Genomic DNA, 14179 nt, shown 5'->3' on the forward strand with positions numbered 1-14179 from the left:
ATGTCAATGTCTTACTCACGTCGACCTTTAAAAGCTCTGTGGCTTTTGTTGACTGTCTTCAGCCCACTGGCAGCCGACCCATCTCCACTGAAGTATATGGTCTCTGGCTTCAATGATTTTTCAAGGCAGGTTGGTGTGCGACTGGTCAGTCGTGGATGACGACATACACACCCTCCGTAGATCGTGACGCAAACAAAAAGGGACCGACAGGACCGCAGCATGGACAGAAGCAGTTGTCATTGCGCCTAAAGCTACACAGCATATTAACGTATATCTGCGGTTCATTTGTAGCATATAATGAACACAGATGCTAAACACTATAAAAGCAGAAACCATGATGCAAGAGGAGCCTGTGGTCACACGTTTTTTTGACAAAGATGGCCTGACGCTGGATGATTGTGTGTCGTTATGTTGCGTGACATGCTGAATATCAGTGTGTTTATGTGACACGCTGCGTTTATTTGGGTTGTTTTACGGAGATTAAATAATCAGAATGAAATACTGACTGGAGCAATGTGCACACCTGCCCTCTTGTTGTCTTTTACAATCACGGAGGGAGAGCTAGTGGGGTCTCCGATGTACTTCCGGACTACAAATACAACTATGAGCCAACTCGGAAACGTGGGTCTTGTCGACGCTCTGGCTGCTGTGTTGTCTCTGCTGTAGTCTGGCGCATCTGTTCAGTCCCTGGGACAGCAGTCACAGCCGTGTGAAAGTTTGACCCACAGAAAGTTATTATTTTTATTTTTATTTTTTTTAGATGTAACGGTTCACTGTTGCGATTACGAGCAACATGTGTCAGAGAGATTTGCAGAAACCATGCACACCCGGGCACGTTACCTCGTCTTTTTTCAATACATTGGAACAAAATACAGGTAGGTCATACTGCAGGATGAGTTATCACATTTTAATGTGTCCTATTATTAAAATGAACTATAATCATTACTTCCGCAGTGGTGCAGTGAAGGTGCCTCCACATCAGCTGGAGAGAAAGGGGATCCAGGACCACTTGGAGGTGAGGTTTGCTGAAGTTATTGTCATATCCTCCAGTGCACATTGCTTTTCTCCTCCATTCGTTACAAGAACTCACCTTGTCCTGCAAACCATAAAACAAGCCAACTAAGTTAACCTGAATACTCCTATTCTAATGACCTGTGCCCTTTCTTGTAAAGTTGCGCCAGCTGGTTGTCTTATTAGTCTGGTTTATGACAAAGACATGAAAACCATGTAATCATAAGGATGATAATACATAACAGTTGTGTCTGTGAAGCTGTATTCATAAATGCATGGAGACAGGCAGGTTGTGCCATAGCGACCGTATCAGTTTATACTCAGCGGCCACTTTATTAGGTACACCTAACTTAAACTTGCGAAGTCTAACAAGGCAGTTCTGTTATAAATCCTCCCCTCATGAAGGTGTAATGCTCAGTTTTTGGTTATTTTGGGGGCTGAAGTTTGTGCTGCTGTTGAATGTAATTTAGCTCATTAGCCTGCAAATATGTAAACAATTTTGCACGCTTCATTGGAGCACAATGAAGACAATTGGAGACAATTTTAACAACAGAGTGTCAACTTTACAGCTGTGACTTGTAGGAATCCGAAAACAAAAAGCCACAATGTTCAGATGGCTGTGTGCTGATCGTGGTCAAATAATTAGAGAAAATGTATAAGAGAAAAGTGCTCACAGAGGGGAAATGGCTAATGCAGTAAAGAAGATGAAACACATTATACAGCTGTTGCATTCCTATTTATACCCCTCTTCTGTAACTTATCTATGTCTGGCTGTTTGTGACAAGCTATGTGTGACTTCGATAAGTTTTAACAATATAACAACCCGCAGCTTTTTGCTTTTCTCTCTGTTTGTGAACAGGATGCAATAAGGAGACTGAAGCCCCTCAACCCAGTATCTCTGTTCGTCTCCAGCAGGACAGACACAGGTGTCCACGCCCTCTCTAACTCCGCCCACTTTGACCTCCAGCGCAAAAACAACAAGCTGCCATTTACTGAGGACACTCTTGTTGAGGCTCTGAATTTCCACCTCAGGACTGAACAAATCAGGTGAGCTGGTATAATTTCCTGGTGAGAATGGAATAATCGCCAAAGTTCAACAGCAGAGATGAACGGAGCAGCTCCGCACACACAGGGTCATTCAGATTGTACAGGAAACATTTCTATATGACCCTGCCACAATCATCCAAAAATAGTTCAGTGAGCTAATAGTGTAGGTTTTTAAAATATTACACACGTAATATATTCACCCCAAGAGCTTTTTCTCATCATATACGTGAATGCATGAACGTTCCTATGACTACATTAGTGTTTTGCTCCTGAGCTGTGCGTCTAAAGGATAGTGCACATTGGTCTGAGAATATTTAATTAAGAAATGAGACATCAAACGATGAAGTTTGAGTAGAAGTGCTCTGCTGTATAACTCTCACAAAATTTCGGTATTGAACAATTTAAAATGTAGTGAATGCCACTAGATCTTTGGTTGTATCAGGAGACAAATCTACAGGTGGCTGTTCTGAATTCATCCAACTGATCTGGAGATTTGAACAGAAATTGACTTTTCTCACACAGATATTGGTTAGTTTGTTCCTATCCTACACAGGACTTGTAACACTCATGTGGGTAAAACATCAACTTCATACAGTACATTCAGGTGTATCTATGACGCTCAGCACCTGGCAAGTAACTAACTTAAGCCTGATCAAAATCACAAGGACTTCCATGTGTTGTCCTTGCAAAAACAAATCATCCCATTATCAAAATTCAAGACCAAAAATATTTGATTATGTTACAATTGCCCTTCTGTTGTCTTTAAGTGTGCTCAGCCATGGACAAAAATTGACAAAATTGAGTTTATTTATGTGAATATTAATATATGTAACTTATTTACTCAGTGCAGCTTTTGAAGAGAGGAATGAAGGCAGTTGTTTTGTGGGAAAAAAAAACATTCTTTCACATTGTGTTTGAACCTTTAAAGCACACAAAAGGAAAACATCCATCCATCCATTCATTCACACATTTATATAACAATACATGCATGGCCTGAGGACATGCCTCCTGCAGTAAATCACAAACAACAGTAGATTTGTGTGGCTGTGACTCAACTTAATGTCTGCTCCAGCAGTTAACAGCTTACAGTATAGCTTTGGTGAAATGTCACAAAGTCACTTGTTGAGCCTTGAAAGGAAAAGTACATTTTAAAAATAGGGTTGTTGCATGTGAATATTTCAAATCCGGGTTGATAGTGTTTGGTTTTTTCACCCCCTCTTTTTAAATTCTCATCTGCAAACATCTTTGCATTATTCAAAACCACAGTCATTTTCCTATGACTGCTTTGGTTTGGTCTGCTGTGATACTTTGTGATATTTAGACATCAGCTTTTCAGTGTGAGACAGGATGAAGGAGAGAGACTGAGGTACAGATAGTGAGGGATAAAGAGAGTCGGAGTCAGTGAGAAATGGGAGGGAGGTGAGGGAAGCTCCCAGCATCCCACTAATCCCAAAACCTGCATTGAGATGGCTAGAAAGGATGATCCCTTCTCTGCTTTGTGGTCTGTAGCATCTGTTAATACACACAGACGCGCACATACACACACATCTAGCTAAATTGAAATTACCATCATGATTAGTATGTGAAACCTGTTGAGAAATAGTCAGTATGTACACACATCTAGTTCTCAGTTTGGTATGAAGACATACAAAACCAAAAACACAAACCATCTTTTCAAACCATCTGATCAAAATATGGCTCCTGGCTTGTAGCTGTGGTCTGCTGCCTCCTGAGATAAAGAGCCAGAGCAAGGTTTAAACTTAGACTGCAAACTGTAAATAAAAGTAAAATGTCTCTTCTGCTTGGCCTTGACTCGTCTTTCTGTGGACCTCAATTAGCCTAAAATGAACAGCCCCCTTCCCATAAGGGGAAACTGCTGCGCACTGTGTAATGTGTCACTTCACATTGTAGCAGGCACTGGAGGCAGGCGCAAGTGTTTCCTCTGCCACGTGTCACACCCAATCCCCTCCCCTGGAAACGTAACCTAGTTTCTCTCGCTGTGCAGAGGCGCACACACACACACACACACACACACACACATACATACACACACAGACTGCACATGCATGTGTACATGCATATGATGTGTATATTTCATCACCATTGTTCTCATAGCTCCTTCACCTCCAGTAAGCCAACACGCCCCTACCACTCACCATCATCATCATCTCCCACTTTCTCTACTGCACACACCACACACATGCATGATTGCATACTCTGAGCAGGCACAGGCATGTGTGGCTGAACACAAAAGGGTGCTAGTGTGCTTTGTGCAGTGACACACAGACTGGCGCAGCCGGCTGCAGCTCTTTGTTCTTTCACTTTACAGATGTACGCATTAAGGATTTCCCACTTGTTACTGTACTTTACATATTTGACCCACTGAGCATGTTATAATTTAAAGCAAAGGGACTGCTGCAGCAACAAGCCTGATACCCCTCTCCCTTACCTGGAAGCCTGGAGGTTATGCAACCTTTAAACGTGATCAATGTAAATTTACGAAGGGTCATGTTTTTTTAATTGTTTTTGGGAATCTACATTCACTCTGTAAAATACCTTTTTACGTTTGAATATTTTCATACACTGGAGTTTGCATTTGTGAGGCTTTTGACTGGTTGATGAGAGTCTGACTGTGCTATAAAACAAGTTTGCTGAGAGCAGATAGTTTTAATTACCTAATTTTTAATTTAATCTGAGTGAAGACACCATTAATTGTTGTGTGGCAAAGCGGTAATAATTTGTCATCATGTCATTCGACTTCATAGAAGTAACATATTTCCATGAAAGCTGCCAGTAACTCATTCAACATTTTGGAGGTTTACAGACTTTTATGTTCATTGCTGCAGCACCAGCTATGATTTCGCACTCAGTCCCTTATACTCAATTATCACAAGAGCTTGAAACCACAAGAAGTCTGAAAATTTAACAGCACAGCCAAAATATATTCAAAACATTCCTGTTAAAATTCTTTGTGAATCTCTGATGTTTTATTACCCAGGACAATTTGTTTTATTGTTTCAGCAGCAACACTTCGTACGTGTGTAGAGCTTTGTTTAGAAATGCCAGTGGCATTCTTCAGTTTACTGTAAGGATTCATCCCGACTCATGAATTGATCCACACTGATTCATTTAATCATCAAAGGATTTTTTTCTGTGTGCATTACAGTTATCTTATGATCCATCCCTGCCTCTGTGTGCACAGACAACACAGGAAGTGTCCACTGTTAGCGGTACCCCAGCTGGAATCACATCAAGGAGCCTTGGCCTCTCAGCCTGTTGTGATGTTAACTGTGTGAGCATAAGCGCTTGGCTCTTCAGGGCTCTTGGCAGCCATTTTAGCTCTTTGACAACGCGTGTGCTTTTGTGTAAAAAGCTGCAACGTTGGCATTTTGGACAATGACTTATGCACAGTTTTTTTTTTTTTTTGCTGGCAGTGTGAAATGCGAATATTAACACCATCTGTTTCTGGAGATTTCAGTTTGTCTGAAACATGGTTTGTTGTTGAGAGTTTGTCTGAATATCTACGTCAAATGTTTAACATTATTTTCTGTGCTTTTTAAGTGTCTTTTTTTTGTACCATAATACAACAGCAGGGCACTTTATGCATAGCATTAGCTGCATGTTGTATTAATGAATACTATGAATTAGAAATTACTGCTCATTACAGTTTCAGGCACAAAGTTTAAAGCTTTACAGGCCTGAGTGGATGTTAGCTTTCATACCAACTGCTCTTTTTTTTCTCTTTTCCAGGATCACACGTGCCCACCGTGTTCCTGATGACTTCCATGCCCGTTTTCATGCACAGTCTCGGACCTATGTCTACCGAATAGCCCTGGGAATCTCCCACGGCTCTCTGCTTCCCCTCACAGACCACAATCTGTGCTGGAACATCCGCAACACGTGAGTTATCAGCCCCTGTCTTGATTCTCTCATCTGTCTGTTGATCCTTTGTGATGATCTGTGTGTCTGTACCATGGCACCATTGAAAATGAGGGTTCTTCCTCAATGTGTCTTCTGAGGTTTGAAACAGAAACGAATGAATGAATGATTGTCCTTAAAAGATAAAAATCAAGCTCAGACTCGAGCTCAGTAGGTTCCTTTATACACACACACACACACACACACACACACACTAACAGACATACTCTCAATAAGTTCATGCCAAGCCTTGCAGAAACAATGGCACGTTAAACACATGAATAATCCACACGTGCTATGCCGGAACTGCAAATTAGGGCCAGTCAAACAAAGTGTTTCATCTGAGTCGACATCACAAAAACAAACAAAGGAGAAGGAGGGATAGAAAAGAGACAGGGACGATGTTGGACAGATTATAAAAAGAGGGAAAGAGACAGGGCTTTATAGCCTGGACAATGTTCTTTAAGCTGTGGTTGAACCAGAGGGAGTGTGAACAAACACATTTCAGAGAACGTATGAGCATTTGTCTGCTCTTCTCCACTTTTTTGGGAAAAGTAGGGCAAGATAAGCTGCGGGCTTATACACATGCAGAACAACACCCACGCATATTACCCTGTCTGTGTGTGTGTTTCTTTTTTACTCTCTCTTTCCCTCTCCCAACCATCCCCTTCCCTCCCTCATTTCTCTCTCTGGCGTCTTGGCTGCTTTATCCCTCTCTCTCATTTTCAGCATCCATCTCATCCTTCCACCCCTGAGCATCTCTGCCTCAGCAGCCTCTCTCCGTTCTCTCTTTGATCTGCCTTTCCCTCGTCATCACACCCCCTCCATCTTTCCCACTGCAAAAAATATTCATCTCCACTGTTTATTTTAATGCTGAATTTACTCTGGAAATCTTGCATTTCTTAGAATAAGTTCAGTATCTGACTCTGAAACAGGAGAGATCAAATGTGGCGTTAAGAATGTTTTGAAATCCAGTGATGATCACAATCTGTCCGCCATCTTTCTTTCTTTTTTAAAAATGTTTTTAAAAATAAAATCTATGTTTATATCAGCTTTCCATAAATATTTCTTGAAATATAGCTTTTGAAAAAGTAAAACAAATACACCAACCCCAAGCACCCAAGAAACAACCCTGCCCCCATAGAAATGATGTTTACATACAATTTAACTGCAACTAAACTGCATCCAGGTTACATTTTCTATTCACATAATCAGGAGCTGTTGTTGATTTACATATTATGCAAGTGGAAAATATGTTGATACTGAGTATATCAGTGAAATGTTCACAACATGTACAGATGGACGCATGTCCCATTCTCATGAACACGCTATCTCAGTAACACCTTGAGGGAAGTTCTTCAAATTTGGCACAAACATTTCACTTGGACTCAAGGATGAACTGATTAGATTTTGGTGGTCAAAGGTCAATGATCAAGGTTGCGGTGACCTCTCAAAACATGTTTTTGGACATAACTCATAAATTTATACAGTAATTATGATACAATTTAACTCGATCGTTCATAAGGATAAAATTATGTCACTTTAAATCCAAAAGGTCAACTTCACTGTGACATCATAATGTCCTGCAAAAACACCTCTGGCTATTATCCAATGCTGTAACTCAGGAAGGGGAGATCGTAACCATATTTCCTGCAACTTGGCTGCTTGGTGGAGACATAAAACCACAAGGCGTTCAGAGTGACTTCAGACACAACGTATTTATTCACATTTAACCAAAACCACGATCTTTCCCTAAGAAAGTGCTTTTCTTGTTTTCTGCTTACCTAACCAAGGGACTGTGGATGTGAAACCCGAACTCTGGTGTGACAGTCGTGCACCTTGAGCACTCACCATCCACCCCAACCACTTCTTTGCAAATCTACTGTCATTGAAACATGTGCAGCTTCCTTCATTCGAAAAGGAAAAATAAATGTTGCCTCTGAATTCAATCCAAATTAAAAAAAAAAAAAAAAAATGTTTGAAAGTGTTGAAAATCCTGGGGCGGCCTGGTAGTCGAGTGGTTAGGGCGCATACTATGTTGAGCGCAAGATGCACTTAGCAGGGCAGTCACTGGTTTGACTCCCGACTGGTCCGACTCTTTCCTGCACGTCATTCCCCTCTCTCTACCCCCATTCCTGTCAGTCTCCACTTACCTATAATAAAGGCATAAAAAGCCCAAAAAAAAATTAAAATAAAATAATTAAAAAAAAAAAAAAAACAAGTGTTGAAAATCCCAAGATATACAGTATGACTTGCATTTAACATATAGTGACGTAACAAAGAGAAAAGCAGCAAATGCTCACATTTGGGAAGTTGAAGTTTACATGCTAATTGACTTGCTAATTGAAATATTAATTGATTATTGATTATAATTTTTTGCTTTAGTTAATTGACTAATCCTTTCATCTCTAATCTGAGGCAATAGTTCTTACCACTGCTCCTCAGATTAATTAAAAGCAAAACTAGGCTAGAACCATGCAAGTGGCTCTGTGAGGCTGTACTGCAGTTGTGCTTTGCGCTGTACTAAAGGCAGCACGAACAATGCCTACATATGCTAACTGATGCTAACGTAATGACATTGTTAACATGCAGGTGTTAAGCATGTTTAATGATTACCATGTTGACCATCTTAGTTTAGGGTTATAGCATGCTAACATTTGCTAATTAGCATTTAAGGCAAAGAGCACCTGAGACTGATGGCCATGTCAATAGCTTTGCAGGTATTTGGTCATAAATAAACATACACGGCAAATTAAAATGTTTAATATTTACATACATATTTGCATTTTGACACTGTTTAAACCCTGAAAACTCTAATACAAGGTAATGCGAAGTTATAGACCAACCTGATTCACTGAGCTGGGATCAACCTATTCTTTTTTTTTTGAAGTCTTAACAGAAGAATACATGAGCTGTTTAGTCATTTTTTGCAGCGCACAACCACGTCTTCATTCATGGCAAACTCTCTTCAAGATTGTAAATCAGTGCATTAAGATTTTAATTAGTGAATCACACAGCACACTCATCTATTTCCCTGCTCGCTGTATCTCTCCCTCTCTCTCTCTCTCTCTGTCAAATCATATTTAAGCAGTGACAGAAGCATGAGACTGTAGAGAATCAGAGCACCGGGCCCCATCTCATTCTTTCCCTCAAATGAGCCAGTTGTCGACATGCTCTACTCTCGCATGTGGCTTTGTGCCGCAGAAATTATGTATTATATACATTATTTTTGAAAGCAGGGACACTAGGGCCTAAAACCAGTTGGACTTACATTACACCCCAGCTGCAGGTCACTTACTAAGAAATTGCAATATCACAATGAGCCTGCCAAAGTTTATTCAAAAAGTCTGTCACCCATAGAAAATGCATTTTCATCACTTGCTAAACAAAAACATCTCTTATTTACGTCTCTCATCAGGGAGCTGGATATGGGAGCCATGCGCAAGGCCGCCGCCCTGCTGGTTGGGACTCATAACTTCAGCAGCTTCAGGGCAGTCAGCTCAGACTTGCCTTTTAAAAACCCTGTCAAGACGCTGGATGTGGCTGATATACAGCCAGGAAGGTCTTTCTCACACACACACTTCCACAGGTGGGCTATAGCAATCTGGGCATACCTGGGCATATCTAAATTTTCTAGATTTATAAATATAAGGTGTTACGTTAAAGGCGTATTAATATTTTTTGCCACTTGGTGTTTCTGCCAGCTGTTTGGTGCTGGGTACGTAGAAAACTGTGGGTTCGGGGTTTTTTCACTCAAAGCCGCTGCCTCCTGTGGCAAGAAAGGACGCTGATGAGAGCAGTGAGACTGAACCAGTACATTGAAGTTGCAGGCCTGAAAACCAAAACAATGAGCTGAAAGTCACTAAAATGTTAATGTGTCTTGCTAGTTGGGGGGGGAACTGGTGAGTTAGGTGATAATTCTCTGTGAGTCTGTTACTACGAGCGAGTGCTTTTAGATTGCTTTTAGATAGTCAAGTTATCCATTGTTAATATATAAATATTAGTGCAGCTTTAAGATGAAACAAGGAGAACGTTGTAGAAAGAAAATTTTATCTATTTAACATTCAACATTTTAGGAAATACTTTTATCTGCTTTCTTGCTAAGAGTTAGATAACAAAAACAAATCCCATTATCATATCTGAAATATTTGAAATATGATGCTACAACCACCAGCCGGTTAGATTGCATTAGCATTAAGTCTGAAACCAGGAGAAAACAGCTGGCCTGGTTCTGTCCAAGAACACCTCTAAAGCTCACTAACTGACATCTGTAGTGACTCATTGATTGGTTCGGGTGTCCTGCAAGGGCAGGGTGAAATCTGGGAGTGGAGCTTGAAACTTGGAGCCCATTGTGCCCTCCCCAGTGAAGCTTATCGCTGGCAGATGAAAAGAGGTAGCACATGGCTGTCTGCAGCCAACAGTGGAGTAAGCAGTAACACAGGGGACTGATTATGCCAAATCAGAGGAAAAAAATAGCAAAATAAAGTAATTATACATGTGGTATTCCACTTACAAAAAAGAGAAATTGTGTGTTTCTCAATCTTGCATCAACTGCCGCTGAAGGAGTTGGCCAAAGTTTTGAATCATTTACAGTCACTCCACTCAGCCAGCTCTGCATGTACAGCCTAGAAAATCTCCCTTTCAAGCTTCCTTCAGAGTCAGTGGAGTGTTTTGATGTCAATCACAGGCCAAACACACTCAAATCTAATCTTTTCCAAATGAAGTGTTCACAAACTGAAGTGTCTGTGAGGACTGGTTCATATCCAGTTCAGAACAGTTTGTTCTTCACTTACTAAAATTATGCACATCACCGCAAAATGTGTTTCTATTATTAAAGCAACAAAAGGTGCATCATCGGAAGCACTTCCTTATTATTGTAGGACAACTGAATCATGCTATCTGACAAGTAAACCCATCCAGCTGTAATGCCTGGTCGATCATACAGGTCGATGCTCTTTTGTTTTTGTTAATTAATGTGCTGTGTGTGATTACAGGTTCATACTTAGCAGAGATGGAGGTAGGAGGGGTGGGAGAGAGGGGCCATGTGGCGTTGTGAGATTACAACTCCATGGGGGTCGCTGTGTATGCCAAATACCACTTTCATGGGCATTAATTATTTGCCCTGAAAATATGGTGCACAAGACAGACATGGGCAGCAGCTCTCAGACCAAATGTCACATAGTCCCTTAACCCCAACACAAATGGTGCATTAAGCTGTGAGCATCAGGCTTACAGATCTGTAATGTACTGAGTAGTGTATTTTCACTAAAGTGTCCATGGCTGCATTTTCACCAAATGAAAACCGTTTCCCTCTTTTATTTTCTACAGAATTCTCATGAATAGCCAGATGTGGGCTAACTTTAGTTTCAGTCAGGTTTTGGCCTAAGAGAAGGCCAGCGAGTTGAGCTGTGTGTTTACTTTTTCATGAGGGTCACTATTCTAAGAAACGGTGATAAAGCAAAAAGAAACTGAGCAGTAAATGATTGAAGAGCCAGAGGTTGAACTAATTTTTGATCCTAAAACAGGGAGCTGTGTGGTATATGGGGCTGAAAGCATGGAAAAAATGGGATATTTTCTTCCCCCGCAGAAATGGTTGATCTCATTGTCATACATAAGTAAACAGCGCAACATCTCAGAGCTTTGTGGTGGCCATACTGTACATTCACTGTAAGACTGTGCTCACTTCTGGTCTGGACTTATTGTAAATTTAATTAGCATTAATAATTCAGCCTGAGTTATAAGCAGAAGTAAGATATCGTAGAATTCTTTAGTTGTTTTCTAAGTTACACTATATGTACAGTGTACAGTATTGTAGGAATTTAGTTTTCACATTCTTCCTCCTTGTGCAATACATACTTGTCTTACACTTTATTAGAAACTTTATTATAACATCCTTCTTCTATGAATGCTAAGGTTACAGCTTGCAATTATTTCCAAATTAATTTGTACTGGAATTTGGTACAGATATTCATGTTCCCCTCAGACTGAACTGTAATACCTTCGGTAATCCCTTAAAGGTGCTATATGTACGTTTTTAGCGAGTCAAGGTAATGTCCACTCTGCCCACAGGCTGCCACCGAGGTGCCAATACCTGCCAGTACCACTAGGAGGATCCTTGTCTTGCTGTTTTAAATTGTGAGAACTGAATGTGGGAGTACACAGTGAGGATCAAATACAGCTTCAGAGCAAATGAGTTCAGTTTCATAATATTACATTAAGTTTCAAATTTATTGGAATTCAGTTCCAAACAAATACATTAAATCTCAAATTATGCTATTCATATTCCCTTTTTGATGCAACTTTTCAAGATAAGCAAGTCAATTCACATTCATGTGTGAATGAGAGTCAAACTCAGTTTCTAGAGACACATGTTCCTGCCTGTTTTCATTTGCATGTCAAGAAATTTGTCAGAGAAGACACACAAACACAGATGCACATGTGTGACTGCAACATGAGATACAGCCTTGCTCCAGCCTCTAAAATATATTGTCGCTCACAGTCCATAAGCTAACAGTTCTGCTGTATAAATATATCTCTGCACTCCTTACATGTTAAATGTAATCAGACAGCAAGCGCTGAGTCAAATTTGCATTTGACCCAATTCTTCCTTTGTGCCTGTTTGCTCAGTTCACTCTTTTCTCCCCAAAATATCAAGTCAGTCAGACTGAGGGGAAAAAGCTGTTGTGACTTAAAACATTGAAGCTAAAAACATCAATAAAAAGAAAAATTGAATGTCAAATTGCAAAAAAAAAAACAAAAAACAGATGTCATGTTTTCAATGGCATTACACATAATCCTGTTGGGCCTAAGCTGCAGTGGCGTATTCAGCATGTGACATTTAAACAAATCTTTGCACGAGCTGAGTCCTGGACTCATCTGATGTCTGGCATAGGAACGAATGTCACGTCAGCCTCCAACTCTGTCCACACAGTCGGGGGAAGCATCGAAATGTTTAACAAAAGACAGATAAAGAAGTTCTGGATTTTGATCAGATCCAGGAAAATACATTTTTAAAGAAACATTATATGTTTTTGTTTTTTTTTTTAAATCATTTAATTTTTTTTCTCCTCCTATAGTGACTGAATAACTAATAATTCTTTAATACATCTGACAACCATTCATGATATTGTTTTTGCTTGTGAAGTGACTCGTAGACCCTGTGGCAATATTTAACCCTTCTGTAGCATGGCACGTTCAGTCAGTGATGCCAAGTTGACGTCGTGCCTCCTTCTCCCTGAAAGCCTTTGCACACCTTTCGCCCAATATACAAATAAATAGACAGTGGTGATATTAAATGACTATGTATAGTAGTACATACTTACCCATTGTGCACTCAAAATTTAACAGTAGTTTTGTCTCATTTTCAGGGACATCCCGATTTGGGAACTGACTTTTAGGAGCAGATCTTTCCTCTACAGACAGGTGTGTTTCCTGTAGATGTCCTCAATGTCTTTAAAATGCCTGATATTTCTGTGAATGTGCCTGTGTGTGAGTGTGCTGCAGTTCATTGTGAGTATGTATTGCCATCTGCTGGTGATGAGTGAAGAGTATGGATCATAAATAAGAATCATTCAACCTAAAATGTTAAAAATGTCCAACCTGACACTGTGCTATTATCAGTGTATATTAAATAACATTGTTGCTTTGGCCCTATTCTCCAGGTGCGGAGGATGACAGGGGCCCTGGTGGCCGTGGGCCAGGGGCAGCTCTCAGTGCCCCAGCTGAAGGACATATTAGAAGCTCAGGACTCTCTGGCTTACCCACAGGGCCTGGCCGCTCCAGCTCACGGCCTCTTCCTCACCAGGGTGGACTACAAAGACAGCGGTGAGGAGGCTTGAAAACCACTCAAGTGGGAATGAGTCAGACAAAATCTAATCTATCGGGATAAACCCGAACATCTCAAATATCAAACAATACTGAAAATGGGTTTTTAAATGTGCACCGTATATGACGACACGCACTGTTAGCTAGATGTCAGCTCAGTTGGAGTCTATTATATGCAGCAAACTGATAAAATATGATTGTGTTGTCCTTTTTTTCTCTACCTCGTTAGACCTGAAGCTTTCTCAACAGATGTCAGAAGAACAATTTCCCTCCACTGGTAACTCAGAGGATTCTACTTGAACAATTTATTCATGTTAATGTATTTCCATACTACTGTATGTAATAATTATAATAAAGTTTTTGTATTTATATGTATGTG

General features: G+C 40.3%; 1 protein-coding gene across 2 annotated transcripts; it reads left to right on the plus strand.

Annotated features, from left to right (window-relative positions):
* The first annotated feature begins 177 nt into the window (after nt 1-177).
* On the plus strand, nt 178-14171 carry pusl1 (pseudouridine synthase like 1). 2 transcript variants are annotated; one of them, XM_071493244.1, is made up of 8 exons: nt 178-875; nt 955-1015; nt 1871-2058; nt 5809-5958; nt 9395-9538; nt 13344-13398; nt 13638-13800; nt 14030-14171. In XM_071493244.1, exons 1-8 carry the CDS (start codon nt 820-822, stop codon nt 14098-14100), a joined length of 888 nt encoding a protein of 295 aa, XP_071349345.1. In that variant the 5' UTR covers nt 178-819; the 3' UTR covers nt 14101-14171. The 2 variants fall into 2 exon arrangements, with proteins under 2 accessions (XP_071349345.1, XP_071349344.1); XM_071493243.1 differs by having other exon boundaries at nt 179-875; nt 9395-9565.
* Nucleotides 14172-14179: the final 8 nt, after the last annotated feature.

Source organism: Trachinotus anak, unplaced genomic scaffold (assembly GCF_046630095.1).
Source record: "Trachinotus anak isolate AG129_WGS33_773 ecotype Australia unplaced genomic scaffold, CSIRO_AGI_Tana_v1 ptg000013l, whole genome shotgun sequence".
Lineage (NCBI taxonomy): Eukaryota > Metazoa > Chordata > Actinopteri > Carangiformes > Carangidae > Trachinotus > Trachinotus anak.